Source organism: Eleginops maclovinus, chromosome 23 (assembly GCF_036324505.1).
Source record: "Eleginops maclovinus isolate JMC-PN-2008 ecotype Puerto Natales chromosome 23, JC_Emac_rtc_rv5, whole genome shotgun sequence".
Lineage (NCBI taxonomy): Eukaryota > Metazoa > Chordata > Actinopteri > Perciformes > Eleginopidae > Eleginops > Eleginops maclovinus.
Genome location: NC_086371.1, coordinates 5,362,475 through 5,386,039, shown reverse-complemented (window position 1 = coordinate 5,386,039; position 23,565 = coordinate 5,362,475). Strand labels below are relative to the sequence as shown.

General features: G+C 39.6%; 1 protein-coding gene across 3 annotated transcripts in view; it reads right to left on the bottom strand.

Annotated features, from left to right (window-relative positions):
• The window catches only part of fstl5 (follistatin-like 5), a 151,067-nt gene that overhangs the window by 5,684 nt on the left and 121,818 nt on the right, over positions 1-23,565 (bottom strand). For all 3 annotated transcript variants that reach the window (XM_063875755.1, XM_063875754.1, XM_063875756.1), the window contains 5 exons: positions 14,989-15,015; positions 14,637-14,755; positions 7,626-7,775; positions 4,664-4,771; positions 2,338-2,462 (listed from right to left, as the gene is read on the bottom strand). In XM_063875755.1, the coding sequence (XP_063731825.1) occupies positions 2,338-2,462; positions 4,664-4,771; positions 7,626-7,775; positions 14,637-14,755; positions 14,989-15,015 (529 nt within the window). The remainder of the gene's footprint in view (positions 1-2,337; positions 2,463-4,663; positions 4,772-7,625; positions 7,776-14,636; positions 14,756-14,988; positions 15,016-23,565) is intronic.

Sequence of the window (23,565 nt, the reverse complement as noted above, 5' to 3'; positions counted from 1 at the left end):
TTTTTTATTTTTTGACTAAATTATTATTGATATAAATCCACATTATATCCGTTATTTTCCGTAAAAGAAATAAAAATAATAATACCTACTTTAACGTTTAGCTATTTAGGCTATAAGCTGACCAGTTTAAGATGCAAAATATTCCAAAAAATGATGTGTATTTTATAGTTTAGTATAATTATTGTGATTTACATGCCACATGAACTACATTTTCAGAGGATCTGGCAGTAACAGTCACAGGATCATTTCCAAGAGCATCACAAATCATGAGCAACTAGTCGGTAAAGATGGCCATTTTCAAGAAACACTGAAAATGTCCATCTTTATACAACACTGTTTTGTTTTCTGCAGGTCTCACTGGGTCTAATTACTGCTGAGGCAGAAACCCCTCACACACATACACACACACACTTGACCCTCACTAGGGGAACGTTAGCATCCTGAAGTCCTGCAGACCTCCTGCTCGTTCCTGGACTCTCTGTGACCTTAGAGTATTGTTTGGGACAGACTTCACTGTCCAAGTTTAACTTAAGTGAGACAACCTCAGCAGCATGTCTGGGCTCGGTTAACTCAAATGTCAGAGGAGGAAAAGTGCCCACTGTCCCCTCCGGGCCACATAGAGCTTTATAATAGAGGAGAAAACATAAATAAGTAATGCTAGACTAAGTGCAGTAATGACCTATTAGATTACTTTATTGGGAAAAGAACCAGCCTCTTTAACCACTTACCAAATAAACTCTGAGGAGGTGTTGGGATTAAATCAATGTGTCTCTGATAATGTCTAAGAGTAAAATGCCAGACGCTGTTCACATTCTGTCTAATTCAGTTTTTCAGTTTATAACAACTGTGTCTGTATGTAAATTTAAAGAAGGAGCAAACATGAACCTGCATGGCTTTTAAATCGAGGCAGAGTTAATGCTGCATGTACTCATCATTCTGGTGCTTAGCAACATAATTACACTGCCTACCTTTGTTTTAGAGACAAAGCTGTTAACAACAGTGTGCTCAAACTCTGAGCACTTTTCTTAACAGCACTCAGCTTTCGCACAACATAGTGATGGAGGTCGAGTCTGCCATGTAGGGAAACATATTAGTTTATATCACAATACAAATGATTTCTGCTTACCTTTTGGATTCAATACACAATAAATTCCCTAATTGAAGATTTAGGAACTAACATCAAAAGTGCTTATTGGATGATGATGCTTTATGTATTTACCATCTTGGTTGCACTAAGGTTTGTCAGTTACCAACATGCCATAAACACACCATGTTTGGGAGGGTCTCATTTAGAGTTAAAACCATTTTTCTTTTGTTTTAGCCCCAATGTACTGGGGCTCAGTCCCCGTGCAGAGGACATACTGTAGGTTCTAATTTGGCCTGGAACCATTTTACACATGATATGCCCTCTATGTACCCCTTTCAACACTATCACTCTCCAATAAAGGCTAATCTGGCAAAACAAAATTCTTGAAAAATAATATTTCAACATTAAAATTAAAAGGGCAACATGTTGGACGAACAATCAGTTGGTTATATTAATTTTCCATCTAATGTGAGTATTTGTTGCTTTCTGTTTTACAAATCATTTAACCTGAATGTCATTGAACGTTGGACTGTTGAATTTGGACAAGTCAAGAAAATTACAAATTAATATCCACAAGCGTGCCTTTATTTCCTGGCGTTTTGATGACTAAAAAATGTGTGACGAAAATAAGAATCAGCCCTAGTCTTTGTGGGTAAAAGGTCATGCATATGAACATCTAATCCGTCCAACAGCTTCTTATGGTTGTTTTGATTTTTGACATACGCTCAGTTTTTCCCTTGAATCTATTCTGATCTGATAGCAAACACTAACAAGTGGTGTGTGAAGTGTAACTCAAACAATCTCTCTCTGTATATTTGGAGACTTGTTCCTGAAAGCAGCTTTAAGAACAATATTTATTGCTTCGATGTGATACATTTTTTAATCAAGAACAAGTTCTATGGGGATCAGTCTTAGTAACTGGCTCCTGGATTTAACAAATCGGATATTAAAAATTAATCCCACAGCTAATGTAACTAAGGGTTTATTTTTAGATCTTTTCCAGGTGATTGGCTACGGTTTCTGCAGCACAGACGACCACTGGGCCTTTCTCCAAAAACCTCCCATTAACGCCGTAAAAGAGCTGCACACACACACACACACACACACTCAGTTTCACACCAAATGCCCGTCCAAATCATTATCACAGTATTGAGTCTAGTAGGAAAAAAAATGAATGAAATGCCAATGGGGTGAATGTAATTTGCGAATCAATTTGCATTAGCAGCGCTCTTGGATCCTGCCAGACGCACCTGATGTGGTTAATGATGAGGCTGGAGGCGGGGATGAAGAAGTCGTCCACCCGGTCAAAGCGTCTGCCGATGGGCTGTGTGTGAACCGTGTGATGGGAGACTCGCCCACTAGCCTGATTGATCACCTGGTGAGCACCAACGAAGAAGAAGGTGGGTGTTAAATATGAGCGTGATGAATACATTCAGTGCAGCAGGTTTAAGTCTGTAAACAGTGCTGAGTCAAAGCTTATCACCTAAAGGGAGAAATATATGTGATTGACTATTCATGGCATTGTGTAAATGGGGTGTGAGAGAGAGAAACTACTTCCATTTAGATGCACAAAAACGTATATAGCCCTCAATCTACAGGAGAAGAGAAAAATCCATAGCATAAAACGGGCCTCTTTGAGTTATCGTTTTCTTGTCTTACTATGGATCTGACCAATCACAGCTTTATCTCAAACCAAATGTGCTGGATCTTAAACAATTGGAAATGTGTCACTGTCCAAATATTGACACACTGAACTGAAAGTGATTATTAATCGCCTCTCATCGAGCCAGACAAACAAATGGAGAGACTGCAATGATCAATGCCACATTCATGTCTTATTGGAAACCAAGACAAATCTGGATGTTTTAATAGTCAGTATTTTCAATATTCTGTACCTGTGTTGCAGGGGAAACGTTTGTTGTAGGTAAAATAAAGTGTGAAGGTAACAGATCATTGTGTTTTTTGCTGAGAAACCTTTATATTAGAGTCAGTATAAAGAAACCATTTTTGATATTGTAATCAGTGCTTGGCGACTGATGTCAAAGGTTTTTATATTCATGGTAAACTATTCAGAATAGTACACATTTATGATTGAATCAGTTTAGTCCCTTTTCAAGAAATCAAATTTTGCTCAGAGGAATACTTGTCGTGACACTTTATTTTAGATGTCATGCAAACTTAATAGTTTAAAATAGTTAAAATATTGCTTTCACTCTTTCTGGTAAAATGCACCGATGTGAGATACAAGCCTCTCCTTATTTCTGAGGTGTTGGATCTTCAGAGTGTGTGCTGTTGTCACCGCTTTCTATCACACACTTGTGCATGCAGAGCAGACATGTGCTCTGTGTGTAGGCTGGGAGGTCTGCTTTGATTGTGGCACAAAGCAAATTTCCACGGACCAAACTTTGCATTATGAATTTCTGTGAAGGCGATGAAAAGCTGCATTTTTAAGTAAAACCACTCGAGCTGAATCGAGATGAACCTCAGAGGAAGAAAAACATGTTTTTATTTGAGATGTATTACTACTTCATTACATGTTTATTGATTCTATTTGTAGCCTGATCTTCAAATCTATATCAGGGTGACATAGTGACTCTACTCTATTCAACGTGAGGTTTTTTTCACACCGATATTAAGCAAACATTCAATGCCTTTAAACATGTTATTGACCTACTGAAACAACGTTTTTCACTGTTCAGCTAACATGGATGTGACCACTATGGTGGGCCACTGTGCTGAAGAATGGGCCATGTTGATATACTAGCATTCAGGAGTAAATTGTCCTTTGTTTGTCTCACTGCCAGAGAGAATGAGGCTTTTATTTCTAATTTCCTGCACAATCAAACCCTCCTCCATGTTGACCTGTTAGTTTTTTTTAATTCAGTCTCCATTTCCACAGCACTTACTCGATCAGTAAAGCAAGGCCCGTGTCTGACGTTTCAATTTCCTAAACAATAAACTCTTCCCTTTAGAGGTGTAAAAACAAGCTGTTTTGGTTATTGTTGACACTCGTTTAACATCTTTCACAGGTTAGGGTTAAGAAGAAACAATTCATTTGAGTATGGACACTTTATTTCTGAGTCACTTTTCAAGCAGAACCGCCAAACATTTAGCTAGTATAATTTCAGAGTTATACTTTTAATTGATGATTTATTTTTGATGTCAAGACAGATTTTCATTTGCTGATCATTGTGTTTTTTATGGCTCGACCTTGATACATAAAGAGTTCAAAAGAAGCTTGCGTGCGCTGGTACAAGAATCTAAATATGTCATTGTAAAGTGAATTTTTGGGGGTTTTTAACTGTTGGTTGAACTAAACAAGCACTTTGAAGTCATCACTCTGGCCTTGTTGGACATTTTAATGGCCGTTTTATCACTCTAACAACTAAATCATTCAAAGAATTAACGATCATTTGACAAGAGGACACATCACATGTACTGGCCCTTTGCTGAGTAACTTTGTATCAAATCCTGACACATCTGCTTGAGTATCTCACCCTCTGCCTTTTCACATGGATACATCCCTGCAGATACATAACATTTGAGTGTTATAAACAGGAAAAGTTGTAGACTGACCTGGAGGGTGGGGAAGTTCTTCTCCACGTCTCCCCAGCTGAGCAGCCAAACCTGGTCGTGAGATTTGTCGTAGTGGAGCTTCACGGGATAAGGGTCGGTGCTGACAGTCTGATGACACACACACACACACACACACACACACACACACACACACACACACACACACACACACACACACAGACACACACACACACACACACACACACACACAGACACACACACACACACACACATGGTCAAATCAAATCAAACCAAACTGAGCATTTAAAGACAGCAGGTCCACAGAATAAGAGTTTAAAGCAATCTAGACTTTTGAAGAGATCCTTCTTTGATGTGCAGTGGTAATGCTTTTGGAAAGTTTTCCAGCAGACTAATGCATCAGGGGTTGACAGGAGCGGCGCTCCTTTAACAAGGCAGTGTGGAGGTGTGCTTTTTATGTAGAAGGTGTTTTTGGTGTCGAGCTGCATAGCAAATCAAGTGGTGACAGACAATTTCTTCACCACACTGAAGTAATGGCTTTCAGTATTTATCCGACACACAGCGGCAATACTCTGAGAGAGAACAATGGATGAGTCGCATGTGACAGAAAACCCTCCTCATGCATTATGTCCACCTGAGAGCAGACAGCTCAAAGAGAATAGGGAGATCACAGGGGAGAAGCATGCATGCAGTAGCTAACAACAGCAAGAGAAAGCAATCATCTTTTTTTAAAGAAAATTATTGCAAGCCTGTATTCCCACAATCCCCTTTGACTTACTTTCTTTGCTATTTGTTTCGCAGCACTAATAGTATTGTTTACCTAGGCAAAATATATATTGTATCACTGAGCGCTAACAGCTCCTCAGAGGTTTATTGCACATAAGATGAGGATATCTGTTGAATCCTGACTAATCTCTGAGTATGTAGTCATCGGAGGAAACAGGTGTTCCTGTTGTTCTCTTCTCTTGACTAACAACTTGTTTCTGGCTGAGGAAGATTATGAAGATCTGCATCCAACATGTTCGAGTAACTTTACGATGTCAGAGAAGAAGAGCGGAAAAACTCATCTCTGCGCCGTCACACATTTACCTATGTGCACTGCGCAATTAATTGGTAATAACATGCAACATACAATCTGCTCATTAAAAGTTTTCACTGAGCATTTAATTGGTTACAAATTTCAGGATGTTATTTGCTCATTATTATGACTTTACGCACGTCAATCATATTAATAATTCAGTGAAACCTGGAATTGGAAAACCAAAACTTGTGTCTCTCTTACTATTCCAGACGAGAGGCGGGTTCAGGTGGTTAATTAACAACTGCTAATATAATGCGATGAAGCTAAAGCTCCAGGCACCAGAATAATGAGCCTGTGACAGTCTCTGGGAGCCGACCTGTTTACTGGCAGGTACCCGAGAGGCTCGTGATCTGTAAACAGCCAACACCGTGTCAGGAACATCTGCAGGGATCTGTGCAGCCCTGGATTACCATGACACTCCCAGAAACTTACTGACACCCAGGATTTAACGCTAGAAATGTGCCTCATTTTGTCATGGAGGAAATGTGCTTCTTCCTGAGAGTGCCTCGCAAATATAAAATTCTCTCAGGAAAATAAATGGCTGCAGAGAGTTAGAGGAATTGCTTCTTGCTGCAGTTGTTAAAACATCTATGAAGGGTTGCCAGGTTACTGTATCCGTGGGTCTCTGGGTTACTTTGTTACCACATCAATGTGGCGGTTAAGTGTAGGTCCTGACTGCAGCGGTAAGTAGGAGACGGGTCAGCAGGTGAACTAACGGATGGAAAACAGATCTGAAAGCTTAAAAAAACAGCACTTCAGATCGATGGCCTTACAGGGCTTTGGAGAGGGAGAAAAAGAAAAACCTTATAACGTGGAAAAATCCAATACATGTCTAACCAGTGTTGAGGTTTATCAAACCGGAATCTATTTTACCTCATTTTATTTAATCTGAGAAGGTTTTTATTGTTCAGGTGAATAAATATACATACAATAAGTATTAACAACTGGCCTGGTTAATGTGTCGGAAAATGTGATTAGCATGTCAATGTTGATTAAATGTTCATCACACATCATAAAAACAGGGCATCGTAAAGTCAAAATACTGGAGGTCTTGATTTTAGTGTGACATTTTCATATTTAAAGCAGTAAAAAAACAAACATTAATGCTGCTGTTTTTTCCTACATTGCTAAAAGAGGTTAGCTGTTGAGGAAATATTGCAAATAAGAACAGCTCTTGATGACTTTCTGTTATCACAAACACATTGTGACATCTATACGTGTCAGGTTGAGCCTCTACAGTATTCTGCTGCAATTACCAGGAACTGAAGGAAGATTACAGATGATTTACCAACGTGTTGTTTTAAGTCAACCAGTTGTCAAACATGTCTTGAATTCGGCCTCCTCTGCAGCTCACCACAGCACTCTATCTTGTTTATGAAGATACTACTTAATTATAGTAGAATAGTATAGTTGTATGGGTAACTAATGTGCAAGCTGTTTCAAGAAAATATAAAGTTTGATGTGCACTTTTGGTAAAAGATGAGCAAGCAGTTGAACACTCGAATAACTGAGTTTCCAGATGAAGGACAATGTTTTGTATCGAAATGAATCCTCAAGTTGAAGGAGACGATTTCTTGAAAACAGTGTCCTTCATTCAACAAAATCAATCATACAAAAGAGCCCCTATGAAGCCGTGATGTATGAAAAAGTATATTGTGAAATATGTTGTGTTTAAGTATGTGGGAACATAATGGGAGTTTTGGGTTCGACTGTTAGAATAAGATGGACAGGAATAATACACGTTTTCCTTCAACAACCTTGAGGTTTTTCTCACACATATGGAGGGCAAACTTTTAAAAAACAGGAAAGAGTTTGTGTAAAAATCCTCCATCATCAAACATTGTTGTGCAGCGATGACAAATCTGACACAAACCTTGTTTTGCAATTTATCCTGAACAGTACCTGGATAGCCTTCTGAGACTGGATGTCAACTATGAGCACTCGATCCAAGGTCGGCTGCGTCACATAAATAAACTTGTCCTTGATGTTGACCGCTGATGACCACACACACCTCTGAACCTCCTCTCCGGGCGAGATGGGGCACACCTCCTCCTGGAAAAAAACAAAGCACACACACACACACATTCTCGGTTAATTGTCTTTCATATCACCGGGAAACACGTCTCATTAAAAAACAATTATCTTCATCCAGACGTTACTCTGTGTTGTTTACGACGAGCGGCCTTATCTCCTGTGCTGATGTGAGTCATGTTATCTTGGCAACTTAGATAAATGAGCTTTGCAGGGTCCTGAAAAGTCTCTGTAATCGCCCTGTAGTTGTCCATACATAATGTCCACACTTTCAGTCCTAGCAGCTCTCGCCTTCCCGGGCCACCAGGAACCTTTACCGGCCTTCTGTCTCTGGAGCTTTCCTCCCCTTCCTCCCCCTGGTTACAAAAAACCTCCAGACCCTGTAGGACGATTTAGCGAGCTGTTGGCCAGAAAGGATGAATGGAGTGCTCCAGCGTTGAGGGATGAACTCTTTCTCCCATATTTACAACCTCACAGTCAAATGACTTTCCACAGGGCGACAACACCCATAGGGTATACTGTATATGAAAGCAACCCAGCTGGGTACTTTCCCTCTACATCATGGCCCCTTTCTGGGTGAAAATATCTGCTGTCATTTGACTGGCGGTTGATAAAGTTTCGCTAGCAGTTTTGTATCTACAAGGGGTCCAATAGTGAGTCAGGAAAACCTTTTCACTATGTCATTAATGATCAATGATCAGTGTCAAAGCATAGAGGGAAAAAAAGCAAATTAATAGTTGTACCACACCCTTATAGAGGATTGATGTCCAATTAGTCCGTCGGTGGAGGAGTGGGAATGACCCGAGTGGGATGTCGTTGGCTTTAAACATTACAGCTGTTTACTTTGACGATTGACCTCATTAGCATCATAATTAACCTGTGATGAGGATTTCCCCACAGAGGAATTGACTGACTGACCCATTTGTTTCTCAAGCCATAACTCTTTTCTTTCTCTGTCCTTTTCCCTAATTGAGAGTAAAGAAAAAAACCTCTGGACCTTTTTTTTGTTGTTTGACGTGCAATACACGACACTGCAGCTTTTTCTTTGACTCTTAGTTTTAACCGTCATGAAGCCAGGCAGTGACGCAGCACTATTAAAACAGCCTGCATCTCTTCTTTGGTGTAACCCCTGATTATGTTTGCTGAAAAGAAGGTTAATTTGGGAAGGCATGCAACAGTTACATTCTAGAGACGTGGTGTCACTCAGATTACTAAACAATGGTGGTGCTTTGGCATTTTTGGCTGCACAGCAATGTCTTTTAGTGCCCAGTTGTAGCAGCATCTGTTACTGTTTTAGATCTAAAACCAGCTAAAAAGGTCTGTTGTTACAGTACAGCAATCCCTGCTCCGGCTGAAGTAATCGTTGAGTCATTGCTATTGAACCCTGCAAAGCTCCTGCAGTCCCACACTGTGGTCATTTTGTGCTACTTGGCTGTAAATATCTGACTTTATGCACCTCAAGAGGAAATAAATCGAATATCTGATGCCCAGCTGAGGGTTTGAACGGAGGCGGCTGTAATCTTTCAGTGCTGGTGTGTTACATATGTCTGTATATGTGTGGGAGAAATGCATGTATACGATTCATGTGGTGACTGACAGTTTCTAAAGAATGCATATATGTATTATTTTCCCTTTATTATGGAAATGCACTGTATGTATTTTTCATGGATTCACTTTAATCTATACAGCATTATGCAGCACTGGATCCATGCCAGGGAAACACAATGCTGCACTGAGAGAAGAAACTGTAAATACGTATAAACTTTATATCGCTCTCACTTGTGAAAGTGATGATATTCAAAGAGCTGTGCTGACAAATATGAGGGGTTTTGCCAGCTTCTCCCCAGCTATGCCACTGGATGATTTGTAGTGCTAATATATTTGTCACACAACATCAACAACACCATATGTGGGGAGGGAAACTGCGGTAAATAGTGAACCGGCGACATCTAAACTGTCAGAAAGAGCAACTTTAGAGGAGTAACACTCACTTTAAATCCTTCAATGTGTTTCTGTAACATCTCAATCCGAATCGCTGTAAACTTGCAGTATTGCGGGATGTCAGGTTCGATGTATGTGCTGTTTGTCAAGTGGATGGCAACCCAATTGGAATTTAAGCTTGCAACCCTAATAACGACCTTTTAAAATACTAATTTACCAGACAGAAGACAATTTACAAATACTCAAGGAGCATTTTGTACAGATTTACACCCTGGCACTTTTCCTTTTTGAATTTCCCCAACAGTTATTTTTCATGCTATACCAAATTGTTAAACACCACAGGAAACAGAAAACATCAGGAGCTCAGAAAAAGCTTCTGTTACAAGTGAAGGGAAAGAAATCAAAGTTATTCTCTTTTTTTTTCTGATGATGGTAACGTACCATATTGAAAAAGGTACAACAAGAAAACACGTCGTCTACACTTACCATAGAGTGCTATTATGCTATGTTGTTTTAATGATCAAAATAAAAACATTTCTTAACCAACAATAGAAAGATTCAGGTATATGGTCAACCCTTTTTCTATAAAAATGACCTCCCACTACAAAACTCACCTTTTTATTAAAGCTTTTAACTAATGATAACACCACTCTGTTTTACTGAACAACCATGTATTATTTGTTATACTTATTTTTTGCATTACTGCTCCTGTGTGCTGTATAAATAAAGTCAAGTTATTATTACAACTACACTGCATTCGAGGGGGACTGAATGTTCTCCCCAATAAAATTGGTCTGTTTTAACACATGGTTAACACTGTACAATTCAAACAAAACAAAACCGCAACAAAACAACTTGGTTAGATGAAGTATAACATGTATGGCTTAGGTTTTTTTTAAGTTACGAATGTCAGATGAAAGTTGACGTTTGGTTGCACACAGGACATAAACAGCATCCTCTTGGGTGAGCGTGTTTGTTGGACCCTTTCATCCACGCCGAAATCCTCCCTGCACTTTGATTTGATTGGTTTTGGGAAAGTCCTTTTTATGAGGCCAGGTTACCATGGTACGTTTTCAATTCATACCCACAATACCTCCAAATGTCTGACCAATAAAAAAAACAACCTTTGAACAACACAACAGGACTCGACACAATGCTGTGGCAGATGGAAAACACGGACGCTTCTTATCGGGCGCAGAGGGAAGAAAAACAAATATACCTTCTGGACCAACTTCACCACAAATGGACCTCACAGTGTTTTTCCCGCTACTGTGTGTATCGCATTAAAACACTCTATATGGTACTTAAGGATAATGGATTGGCTGTGCTATTACCATAAACAAATCAATCAATGCTCCTCAGTGATGGAGGAAACGTGAACTCCATGTGTTCGTGCAGCAATCCCCCATGACAGAAGTGGAGCTGGCATCACCGCGCTCGCAGTGATTGATATCCTAATGCAAACACACCTCTCGGAGGAACGCTCCGCTGATTGTTGTGCATTCATGGCATTGCTTTATGTATAACAGCCACCCAATCAGCACTGGGGCTCCTGGATGGGAAACAGCTCAGGGGAAAGCGTCCATTCAAGAACACATGTAAATTTAACGGGTATCCATCGGCGACTCGCTTTGAATATTTCTCTGCTTAGAGGTTTTGGTGATAAACTGTGTTTTGGTGTGGGAGGCCCGGTGTAACGAGTCCTCTGAGAGGTGAAGCCCCCTCTGACTGCCTGTGGTCTTTAAATAACAAACACACCACTGTACGGTGGCCTCGGAGTCCACTGGGCTTTGTTTTCTGGAGCTAGAAAGAAGAACTTGTGACAATCTGCCCGGGGAAATCAGGTCATCTGAATCAGTCATTATATTATACAGTATGTGTAATATTTCACATTTCAGCATTAATATTAAAAAACTAAAAACTGCTTTAAGGTGTTATACATTTGTTTGATTGGTACTAGCACTACTCCAAACAAACATGTTCATACTGAAAAAACACATTTTAATCAAGCTAAAGGTACATTTTATTTATTGTCCATTTGCTCTACCAACAAAATATTCTTTTTCAATAAATTGACTTTTTATCAGTTTTAAGCCACATTTTCACCTTTTTGGATCTCAGTATGATTGTCACTCATACGTTTAACAACGTAGATCTTACGTTGATTTTTAATTTAAAGAGAAACAAGCTGAGCAAACTTAGCCTTTAGGTAGTAGCTGCCTTACCCTGCATGGTTTACGGGAAACACAGATTTTTTGAAAAAATAACCTGCTTTATTTTTTTGTTTGTTCAGCTTTCATCACCGGGTCAATTTGTTTTGGAGAGGAGACCCCTACAGATAATTAGGCTCCCACTTTACAGCTACAGTAATCAATAGTTTAAAAGTGTACCGAAACATTTACTACGCATTGTAAGAAAGGGGTTGCTTTCTCTCTGCGCTCCATCATCCTTCTCTTCTTAGATCTACAGCACACTTAAGCATCTTTCAGGTCATTAATTTGGTGTTAATCTTTAAAAGGTTTGGTTCAGTATGACCGCGGATCAACAGCAGCAGCTTCCGTATAAATAATAATTCAGATAAACCCACGAACAGCCAGATATTTCCATCAGGAGTTAGGGAAGACCGTAAACAAACAGAGCTACGAGTGGGAGAGTGAACGTTGGAATTATAAGGCGGACATAAACAAGACGCAAAATGAATGCTAATGTTGTTCTGAGTCTGCTGGATGTGTATAGGGCCAAATGTTTAACAGGCAACACACAGTAACAACTTTACAATGTGAAATGTCTATATTATGTATCTGTGTGCAGCCCTTCTTTCAAACACAACATTTTAACGTTAAATGTATACAGTATGTGTCTGTTTGCACCACCCTATGCGTGTAGCCCACACATCCAAACAACTTTTAATGTTGTTTATATTTCTCTACTGTCTATATCCTTCATCTGTTTGACGGAAACCAAACATGTTTAAAATCAATAAAGGAACATTTATTTCAAGTTATAGCTCACAAATTATGGACATATGGTATTGGTTTCATTAAAACATATAGCGTCTCACCGTGTTAGTTTAACTAGTCGTACAGTATAGCTGAGTTTCTTAAACTCTACTTTTGTTTATTATTATCCACACTTGAGTAGTGACGTTTTTGTTCTTGTTTGTTTTTTGTGTATTTAGTCGTCAGCTCTTAGTTAAAGCCCTCTTTTGGTTATATTTTGTTTGTTTGTTTACATTAAATCCACGCCCTTTTGGCCCTTTTTTTGGCTATAGGTTCCTTTTTATGCCACTTTCTGTTAAGTTTTCATTAAACAACTTGATTTTTTACCAATCCTAACTGGTTTTATGTTGCTTCCCCATTTACCCCACAAGCTGGGACGTAACACACCCTAATGAGCTATTATTGTAAAAACTATCAAGCTCTTTGGCATTTTATAAATACAAATCATGACACATCCATTGCTATTCAACACAATTACAGGTGGAGATCATGCAGGTACATTTCTGTGTGCAAATTATATATGTGTACCTGTATATGTAGGCTGTTGGCATGATGTTTAAAGGCTGTGACCACATTTACAAGTGCAATAGCAAAGCGTTTCTAGGTCAGGACACTGAGCCTTTACCTGCTCGGCTGCATTAGAATGAGAATCCCAGTATAAACTATATTGACGCTCATGATTGATTTCAGTCGCTGTTACTGGGTCAGCCAACAGGACGCACGTCAATGCCAGCGAATAATGAATCACACCAGTCACACATTAACACATTTCACCATTCACAGTTAACTGTTTACTCACAGTGGTTCATCGTAAAAGAAAAAGGACTCATCATAAATGTTTTAGTATTTATCGTGCAAAATGTAGTTTCTGATTTATGCCTGCCAAGAGCTTGCAACACTGTCGATCGCTCACTTTTCTCACTTTGATTTAACGACATTTTCTGTTTCTTTTACAAGGTTTTCTAATGCAATGAAATAAAGATTTTAGTGGGGAGTTTTTGCCAAGCATCAATAATTCAAGTTCTTTGGACAAGAAAGATGTGCATGTGTTTTGCACACAGATTTTGTAGAGACGATACAGATTATTTTACAATTGCTTGTCTGAAAGATATCTGAAGGGTCAATTTCTTAGAGAATCATTTCTGGGTTTAATTGTATTCTGAGATCATTTTTAATATAAAGCTTGAATAATGTGACACTTTCCAAGGTAATTATCAAAAAGACAAGCTAAATAGAAATATCAAAACACCAGCCTTGATCTAATGAAAAACAAGATCATTGAAACTGTCATCATTGAACCTGAAATCATTGAAACTGCCTGCTTGGTTACAAATCCAGCAGACCGAACATTCACTCTTTGTGTTTCCATTAACGCCTGAGAAAAAGCATTTTTAAGGTGCAACGTTTTCTGTCTGCTGTTTGGTGCTGAGCAGGTAGCTTACACTGGGGTTATCAGAGTTTATTGTTGTTGTTGCAAGCTATAAAACCAAAACACGATTAGCTGAAAGACTCTAAATGCTTAATGGAAATAGCAGGAATTGTGGAAAATCAATCAGAGCTTCAAATGTCTGCTGCACGCCCCAGTAAAAGTGTGGACAAGTTCAAAGTGATGATTTGTAAAACATCTGAAGGAAGTGAAGGAAGGTTTGAACAATTTTCTCAAGGTTATTCTCACATGCATTTGCTGTAGTGCTAAACATGAACCTCTATCTGGTTTCCTTTCTATACCAATAGCAGCTGAGGATCATGGGTGCTGTACCAAACCAAATCAAACATAATGATAAGAACCAGCCTTTCAGAGAATATAAAAATCACACAATCAGTAAACCATGATCTGTGTTTCTCCTCACAGCCTCAATTTACACAAATGACTGAGGTATTTCAGTTCAGAAGAATCACTATGAACGTAACTCATCTTTAAAACTAAAAATCTGACACTCACCTGCAGAGCTAGCAGCTTCTCACTGGGCTTTATGTGTCGCTGTATCTCACACGCCACAGGCTGAATGACTTTAATACCGTCGTCGTAGAAAACATAGAACATGTTTCCAATGCCGAGACCTGCAAAAGAAAAGCAAAAACAGCCCTGTCACAGACTGTGAAGACCCCAAAATAGCTTATGAGACTGCGCAGTGTGAAAATGTGCAAAGGAAATAAGCCGACAACATTGTTATCTACGTTCAAAGCATCAAATCATTTAATCCTTCTCATCACAGTTCAGTAACCCTATTACAAAAATTCAATTAACTCTGTTTAATGAATCCTATAGTGAAGCAGAAGCAGTCTAGACGTACCTTCTTCTCGCCACAAAATGTTTGCCACTGTGAGGGAGAAAAAGAGGAAAGCGTGGTTAAAAATCAATGCAGGAATCAATGGGGTCCCTTTGTGAGAGCTACCCGAACACTAACTCCTATTGAGGGAAAAAGGAAAGCAGGCCGCATGAAAGTTTTATGGAAACTGTCTCTCTGACACCACACCTAGTGCAACAAACAATCGATAGAGACCTCTGCTTGGGAAAAATTTGATACCAAACACTGGAAAATAGAGTGCAGTCAACACACTGCAAGTACTATAAAGCGTTTATGATTTCTGCTGCAACACAAGAATGCTGAGAGACGTACAAAATGTCTAATAAAGAAAATCGAAGACATCAGATCATCAATATGATCTGTATGGATAAGACGCCAACGAGTAGTCCACAGGCTTCAAGCTCAGATGATTAGCATACGTCATTAAGAGGGATTAGTGTGTTCCATTGGTGGCAAAAACCCAGTTTCTGCTCCTATAATTTCTCTTTAAATTCACTTAAAGGTGACTAATGACGGGGAAATGTCGAATGAAAGCCACATAACAACCTGAGTGCTTTAGTGGCTGACCTGAAAAGCACAGCAGCTGCTTGCTTTCAGAAGCAGCCACTGGGAGAGAAAAGTTGCCATTACTTAAAATGACATGACTAAAGAATGATGTTGAAGAGAAAAAAGTAGAGCCATTATAAAGTTATTTTGCATGCAAATTCTGCCGCTCAATCATTCTTATCCTCTGCCACAGCAGCTGCAGGACCATCCTCTCACACTGGCTTTTTAACTGTGACCTTCTCTCTCATTGTTCATCCGTCCCCCGGCCTTCCCTTTGCTTCCCCATGTTCAGGCATTTTCAGGCTACAAACCAATCTCCAGCCCAATTCTCATCCGATTCTAATCTCGCCGCTATTGCAATGCTCATTCCCGCAGCCTCGTGCTCGGGTGGACAGATGCAGAGAGGGAAAAGGAGAGACAAAGCCGAGCAGTCACCGCTGTGTCGTTAGTCAGCCTTAATCTTTCAAAAGTGCTTTGTCAAGTGTTTCCTGTGCACTCTTGCATACCTTTCAGCTCATTAAAAGTTACACAAATAAGGAGTGAGGTCTATAAAATGAGGGACAGAGAAGGCAGGCGGGCAGGAAGGAAGGAAGGGAAGGGAAGAGAAGGGAAGGGAAGGGCAAAAACAATACAATTTATTTGAGAATTTCTATTTGAGAAAATGGAAAAAGGAGAAAATGGGAAAGAAGAGTCGAGATGAGATCTTGTGTGCCCGGGTCTTTTCCAATAGCCCACAGTATTGATGCTATTCATCACTTGGCAGAGAGACTGTGGCTGTTCTGCTCATACAAGCAGCCCATACATCAACTTCATCATCCATATAACAAAACAAGCCGGCTGCCACTGTAGGCGGTGAGTTCACTCTTTCTGGCCGTAATAACTGTGTTTCCACCGGGGTCCAAACATCGGGAACGCCACGCTCTGCCTGGACTCTGCAGTTCCTGCCCGTCGGCAAGGTTACATAAATCCAATTTGTTTACGGGAGCAGTGACAGTGGCCACAATGCCTTTGGTGTTTACCATAGTGGCATGGCAGGAAGACAGCAGATGCATAATAAAGGTAGAGTAATTGTGTCGCAGCATATGCACAATGTAACTCAGGACGGGGGCCTGGGGTGTGAAGGGGTTTGACGCCCTCCAGAAGTTTCTTGGAAATGTTCTGCTTTAATCATAAGGACAAATACTTTATTATAGGAATATTGCAAGTGCTATAGTCACTTACTATGATGAAGCAGAACAGAAATATATTTCCAAAGGGGAAATACACATCTTCCAGTCTTTTTTCCTCATCTGCATGGATACACAACAGATGCTGCTTCAGTCCAGTGACTCATTACATGCAGCACAGGTAAATCAGACATCCAGTTCTGCAGGTATGCCAACAAGACTTCAGGTGCAGCTGCCAACTCTCCCTTAAAGTACATCCATGCCTGGATTAAAACGCCTCAGGACCCCCCGCTTTGGGTTTTAGCTAGAGCCTCTAAACCTGAAGATCAGCAGAAAAGTGAATTTATATCAATGTCTTCTCTTTTCTAATTTTCTCACTATTGATTCTCCATGAATAAAGAGTGTAACTCTGTCCTGTTTATGGTCTCCTCATCAGAGTTAAGGATTAGGAGGACGAACTGTCTTAAAGTCCTGTAGAATTTGCTTCCTACTAAGAGCAATGGGGAGCTCCAGGTCGAGCTGATTAGCTGAACTAAACTAAATTATATATGTTGATGTTTTTCCACCAAAGGTGTACTTTGAATTTGGGAAATTATGCCATGTTTTTTAATCTTATGGACTAATATCTTGATTTGAAACTAAGTGTTCAGTCTTTTAAGTATAAAACACATTTCGATGTCAACAAATCTGATTTAAAGACATCAAATTCCCACTCGGTCTGTTGCTCTCGGCCCCTTAACCCATTGGTTCCTACTGGGGAACAACATTATTTAAAACATCTCATGAATACACAGTTTAAGTTTTCTCAAAGGTTCAGTTTTACCTATTATGTCTGGGCTTGTAGTTTAATTGAACTTTAATCAAACTGCAATTAATAGTTCATTTCTGGGGACTAATGATATGACTTGACTATTTCTCAGCCATGTTTTTAATACTTCTGAACAATGGCACTCTATGGCACATAGGGTTAAGATATATCAGGCCTTAGCTTTACATGCAACACTTATTCATAGAATCAACTCCGCTTTGGTTTTGTTTTGTAACAATGATTTGTAGATAATAAGACACACACAGAATATCACCAGCCCTACAGTGAAAAAAAAAAACTGCATAAAATATAGATTACAAAAGGAAAGGTAGCAAATGTAACCTCCAGTGCAAATAATTCAGAATCCTAAGGCAGTGTGAAATCTTTCTTTGCTTCAACTTTAAAGCCCCCTGATTAATAGGGGGGGGGTCAAAGAGAATGTCATGAAATTGTAACTCTGTGAACGACAGTAGAATTACAGGGTATATTTTCCTGCCTGATTTGCATAATGAAAGAGATGGTTTATACAGTTGAGGAAAAGTCTCAAAGGCTCATTTTAAACGGGGAGATATTTCATGTCCAATTCAAAGCGTCCACCGACTGCTGGTGGCCTTTCTAGTGCTAAAAATCACTTCCACTACTTTATGCTTCTCACCTGACTTCCTCTCTCTGCTCCACATAGTCATGACTCACAGAGTGATCAAGTCCCCCTTCTGACAAAAGTCTTTCAGCTTTTATATACTACCCATCCATCTCTCAGGCAGAACATTCTTCAAGACTTTTTTCATTGCTTTTAGCACCTCCGTGCTGCATAAATTTGAGAGCGCTTAAAGATTGAGGGCCAACTTCAACGGCAAGTCCCCGGCAGTACAATTTACAGTCAGGTAGAGTCAGGAAGCTTTCAAAATAACAAGACTGACTGCGCTAGAATTAGAGCCAGAAGCCTGTGGAGGACTGAGGGCTGTATCATCTCTTTTTGAGGAAAAGTATTCAAGAGACTACCAATCCTTGGAGAAAAAGGCAGGAGAGTTTGAAAGTTGCTGCAGAGAGTTTGAAACAGTAAAGTGTCTGTGCTCATCACAAAGGTAAACTGCAATAGGAGAGACACGGATAAGTTAATAAATGAAAATGAACCACCAGGGCAGATTTGAGTGGATTTTCTATAAAATATATACCTATTAAAGTCACAAACCAACAGGACCTTTTAGCTAGGTTAGGATAACAGTGTTTAGTTTGATCTTATGTAAAATAATAATCAAAATTAAGTTATGATACATTATTTTGTGTGCTCGCTTCGTCCTCTCTCCTTTATGTTTTGCATTGATCAATTAGTTTTGGCAGTTTTTTACAGAATGCATCATCAGAAATATTCATAAGCTGCCCTGCTGTAACCGAGGCTTGCATGCATTTAAACTTCCCGTCAGATTTACAATATATATTTTGCAAAGCCCTTTGCATGAAACTCAGTCGACAGTCGGGAGCTGCGGGAACTGTGGATGGCGTCAGCGCCTGGCTGCAGCTCCTTGTTGCTGACAGCGTGTCCAACACTGTGTGAAAGCCCGCTGTGATGGGGAGGAACGCCTCTGATGGGAGCATGGACGCTTTTTTTTGGCACAGGTTGATGTTTTTCTATTCAGAGGATATGGAGCAGACAGCATGGCGAACAGAGTTAAACTGAATTTTGAGCAGACTTTAGAGTGGTGGGTTTCATCGCCTCTGCCAGAGTGATTGCATTGTTTTCTCCCCACCAATCACTCGACCGGCCGACGTCCCTGATTAGATCTTACTCTCGGCCTGAATGTGTGAAATTAAACTGAGCCATTTGATTGTAACAAAAAAGTCTACGAAATGTCAAATGTCAAAAATAAAAAGGCCTGCAAGGAGTATAGAGTACAGACAGATGTAGAGGTGGAAGAAGTACTCCGATTTTCTTCGGTAAAATCCTCAATAAAATGTTCATTTAATTAAAAGCACAAAATGATTTGCTTTGAAATATACCTAGATATCAAAATGACTCATTATTCATTATGGTGCATTAAGGAAACATACATTAAATATGATTTGATCATTATTTTCGATGCACCATGTGTGTATCACTTTATTGTGGCAGATTCAGCTCAGTTTTAATACTTTATATACTACTGGGTAACTTAATCTATATCATCATATCATTAATTAGGTGGAATCAATAATCTGAATCTGTGGAAACTAGTAACTAACGCTGCAATATTAATAAAGTGGAGTAATAAGTACAATATCTCCATCTTAATTGTAGTAAAAGGTAAAAATGTCTCAAAAAGGGCAGTAATAATACAAATAATAATAACAATTTGAATTTATATAGCGCCTTTCTAGGTACCCAAGGCCGCTTTCCATTTTGTGAGGACAGACATAAAACTAGGACAAATAAAAGAATAGAAAAATAAAGTAAATACAATAGAAAACAGAATTGGCAGTTGTGGTAGAAGAACGGGGGACTAAGATGAGTCAGTGTTCAAAGGCTATGGTGAAGAGGTGAGTTTTTACTGCAGATTTGAAGATGTCCAGGGAGGCAGCATTGCGGATCTCTGCAGGAAGAGCGTTCCAGAGGGTGGGGGCCACAACACTGAACGCCTCGTCACTGACGGTTCTGAGGCGACTGCGGGGAATAGAGAGAAGGCCCGTGTCCAAGGACCGCAGGCTCCGTGTAGGGATGTATGGATGGAGGAGGTCTGATAAGTACTGTGGAGCAACGCCATGGAGAGACTTGTAGGTGAGGAGGAGGGTTTTGAAAGTGATCCGGGACTTGATCGGGAGCCAGTAAAGGTGGATGAGGGTGGGGGCGATGTGCTGCCATGGTTTGGTGCGGGTGAGAACTCTGGCGGCAGAGTTCTGAACATGTTGGAGCATCTCCAGGGTTTTGCTGGGAACCACGGAGAGGACCCCATTGCAGTAGTCCAATCAGGACGTGATGAAGGCAGTACTTTATTTAATGTACTTGGTAAAATGTATCCCCACTTGGCAGATGAGTGTGTAGATGATACTGTTGGGTAAAGTATAGAGAGCGAATAGCATATATTGCATAGTCTATACGGAGTAATCAATAAAAGGCTGGAAAAGGAAGAACAAAGGGGATTTATTAAGGGAGATGATTTATGGTTAGAGAGGCGGGAGGGTAACTTATCAATAATAGCGATCCAAATTCCAGTTTACCCCTGAAAATATGTATTTCTTTCATTAGGTTTCACGAGTAAAGATGTTTGTAAGTGTGTCTATCTTCACATTGTACAAACCACTCAGATCTGACTTTAATCAGAACTTAAAATGTCTAAATATAACTCATAACTCAACTGAATCTGCAAATTGAATAAGACTCGTAAGTGACTCGTGACTCAGTGGGGATGTTTTGCAGTGCAGCTCTTTCCAGCCCACTAGAGTTTCAAGACTTTGTGTGCCCGGCTGAAGAATGTAAAGGTCATTTATTACTTAACGGGCCTCAACAGTGAGTCATGAAGCATTGAGTAAAGAAAAGAGAATCAGAAGTAAAAAGTTCACGATGCAGTCGTGAGTGGAGACCAGAGCAGGATACGAAGGAATTCTGTCGTTCCTACTCCACCTGGAGCCTGTTGACACATACATGTAAGCGTCCTGTGTATTGTTATGGTACATATGGATTAAATCTATATAATAAGCGAGAGTTAAGGGTTGATTTATCACAATGTTTTATAGAAAATCTACAAAAAAAATGCGTGGATAAAGAAACATTGTACTTAAAGGACATTGTACTTAAATGTATATCAATCATAATTATACTGCTGCTTAAGAGTTTCCCAAAGAAGCGGGACCTTTCACAACCTCCCCCAACCTTTTGTGTCTTTGCATTTGTTGCATGTATCCATTAACCTTAATTTATAGGGAAACATTAACCTTGGGTAAAGACACACCTCATTAAAATGTTTCAGCAACTACAAGTCCCAGATATCTAACATAATGTGTCATTAATTAGCAACACAAACACTGGAAACTGCCTCTTAATTCTTTTCCAGAGTTCAAAGGTTATGGTTACAGCAGAGTGATCACAAATAAAACACTAGTGCTGTTGCCTTGTGTTCTCTATGCTGCACTAATTACCTTTCAAATGACACCAATTAACAACAAAATGGCCAAACAGTGAAAGCTAGGGAGCCTATATACTAATTACTGCTCAGTAAATCACCTAAATGATAAGAAAATAATAACTTATACTGAAATAATTCATACACAAATACATTAAGTAACAGATGGAAAAGTGGCACTTGAAAATGACAATGATATCCTAATTTAAACTAAGAGACTTGCACTTACAATATTGGAATAATTATATAACTATTACATCTTCATTTGGTCCAGAAGAGTACTTTAGCTAAAGAGAGCAGAGGGGCATCTGATTGAGCCAGTATATACACCACTCAGTCCTCTGAACGTCCCTCATGTGAGGCATGAAGAGCAGCATAATGTACATTAAGCGGGAAACTGAAGCAACAAACGCTCATTCTGAGCCTCGCCGATCTTCTGACGCTGCAGAAATAATTGGCACATTTTTGAAGGGCGGATATTTATGCCAGTTTAGCGGCAGACTGTCAGAGATGGATGGTGCTGTGCTTGCAGGAGACAGACTCCGTTAAAGAGAGCTCAAGAGCAGTGACTGCTCAGGTTTTCCCAAACAATGAAGCGGTCTGGTAAATTTGAGAGAAAAACAATTCATTGCAGCGCTACGCCTCTGCTGAGGAGGTTTTGACCTTCAAGCTCCTCGGAGGTGAATTCATCTCAAAAATATCATTCATGCCTCCCTCATCAAATCATGTTTTCTCGGTTCATCTCCGGCCTAATACCTTATTCAGCCCTTTGACAACAGGCTTAGTTAGATATTCAGCCCCGTCTCCTATTCAGTGTCTGAACGAGGAGCCTCAGGCAGGTCATAAACACAATGACTCGGCACAATGAGATCATTACTTTCAGATTCTTCCAATACATCCAAGTACAATCGCAATGCGTCATTTGAATCTGCGTCTGTTTCAGATCAATTGCATTAGATCAAGCGACGTCTGGTGCAACAACATGCCCACCAGCATCTCAATGTGCGTTGGATCAGAGCATCAAGCTCTTGGTTTGAAGCATCCTGGATTCTGCGACTTAAAGGCAAACGTCGCTGTTTGAAGACAATTTAAGTTAGTACTTGTGAACATGGAATACTTTCTGCAAAACCTAGAAAACCAAAAGGGAGTAACACTTCAGCAACATACGGGGAAGGAATAGTTCTTCTGACAGATGGATAAAGTTTGAAGCTTTGTTTGGGGTCCAAAAGTTAAAAGTCAAAATATGCAAATTTTTCCCTCATTATGAAAAAGACAGTATTCCTATTCAGCTATCGACATGACTTTAAAATAAATAATATATAAGTATATGACCACAGACACGCAGTCATGCTCGCACCGCTTACATGTTTTATCAACACGTCACAATATGAGAAAGTGGAACGGCTGGAGCTGCATGTGCCATTTAGCTTCTCTGCGTAAAATATTTGTCTTTCAAAAATGTCAATTGATGGCCAACTACTTTGACGGTGCAAAACATAACCTTGTACCTATATTGCTTTAAATTCAGAAAAAAGTGCTTGTTTTAAAATCCCCAAAGCCTGACAACCAAGCCTATTACAATATTTAAAAGTAGGTGCATGTGTTTTCCTTCCAAACAGAAATACACACAACCCAAGTCCTGCAATCTGCTGGCTTGTCGGTATTGTTTCCGACCCACAGAAATCACCATAAACCGGAAAGAGGACGTATGTTGCAAACTGGGTTATTCTCAAATTTGCTGTTTACATGTCCAAAGAGAGATCTTTAACCCAACTAACATCAGAATATAACACATCTTAATTGGACAATATTACTATTTGAGTAATGCATAAACACAGTCAGAATTTAGGTTTTATGTAAGGTATGGATGATTTGTGGAATTGGCATTAAACGTGTCATTTTACATTGGTTTTGCGTGTACACATTTGAACTTTGTTGATTGCATTTT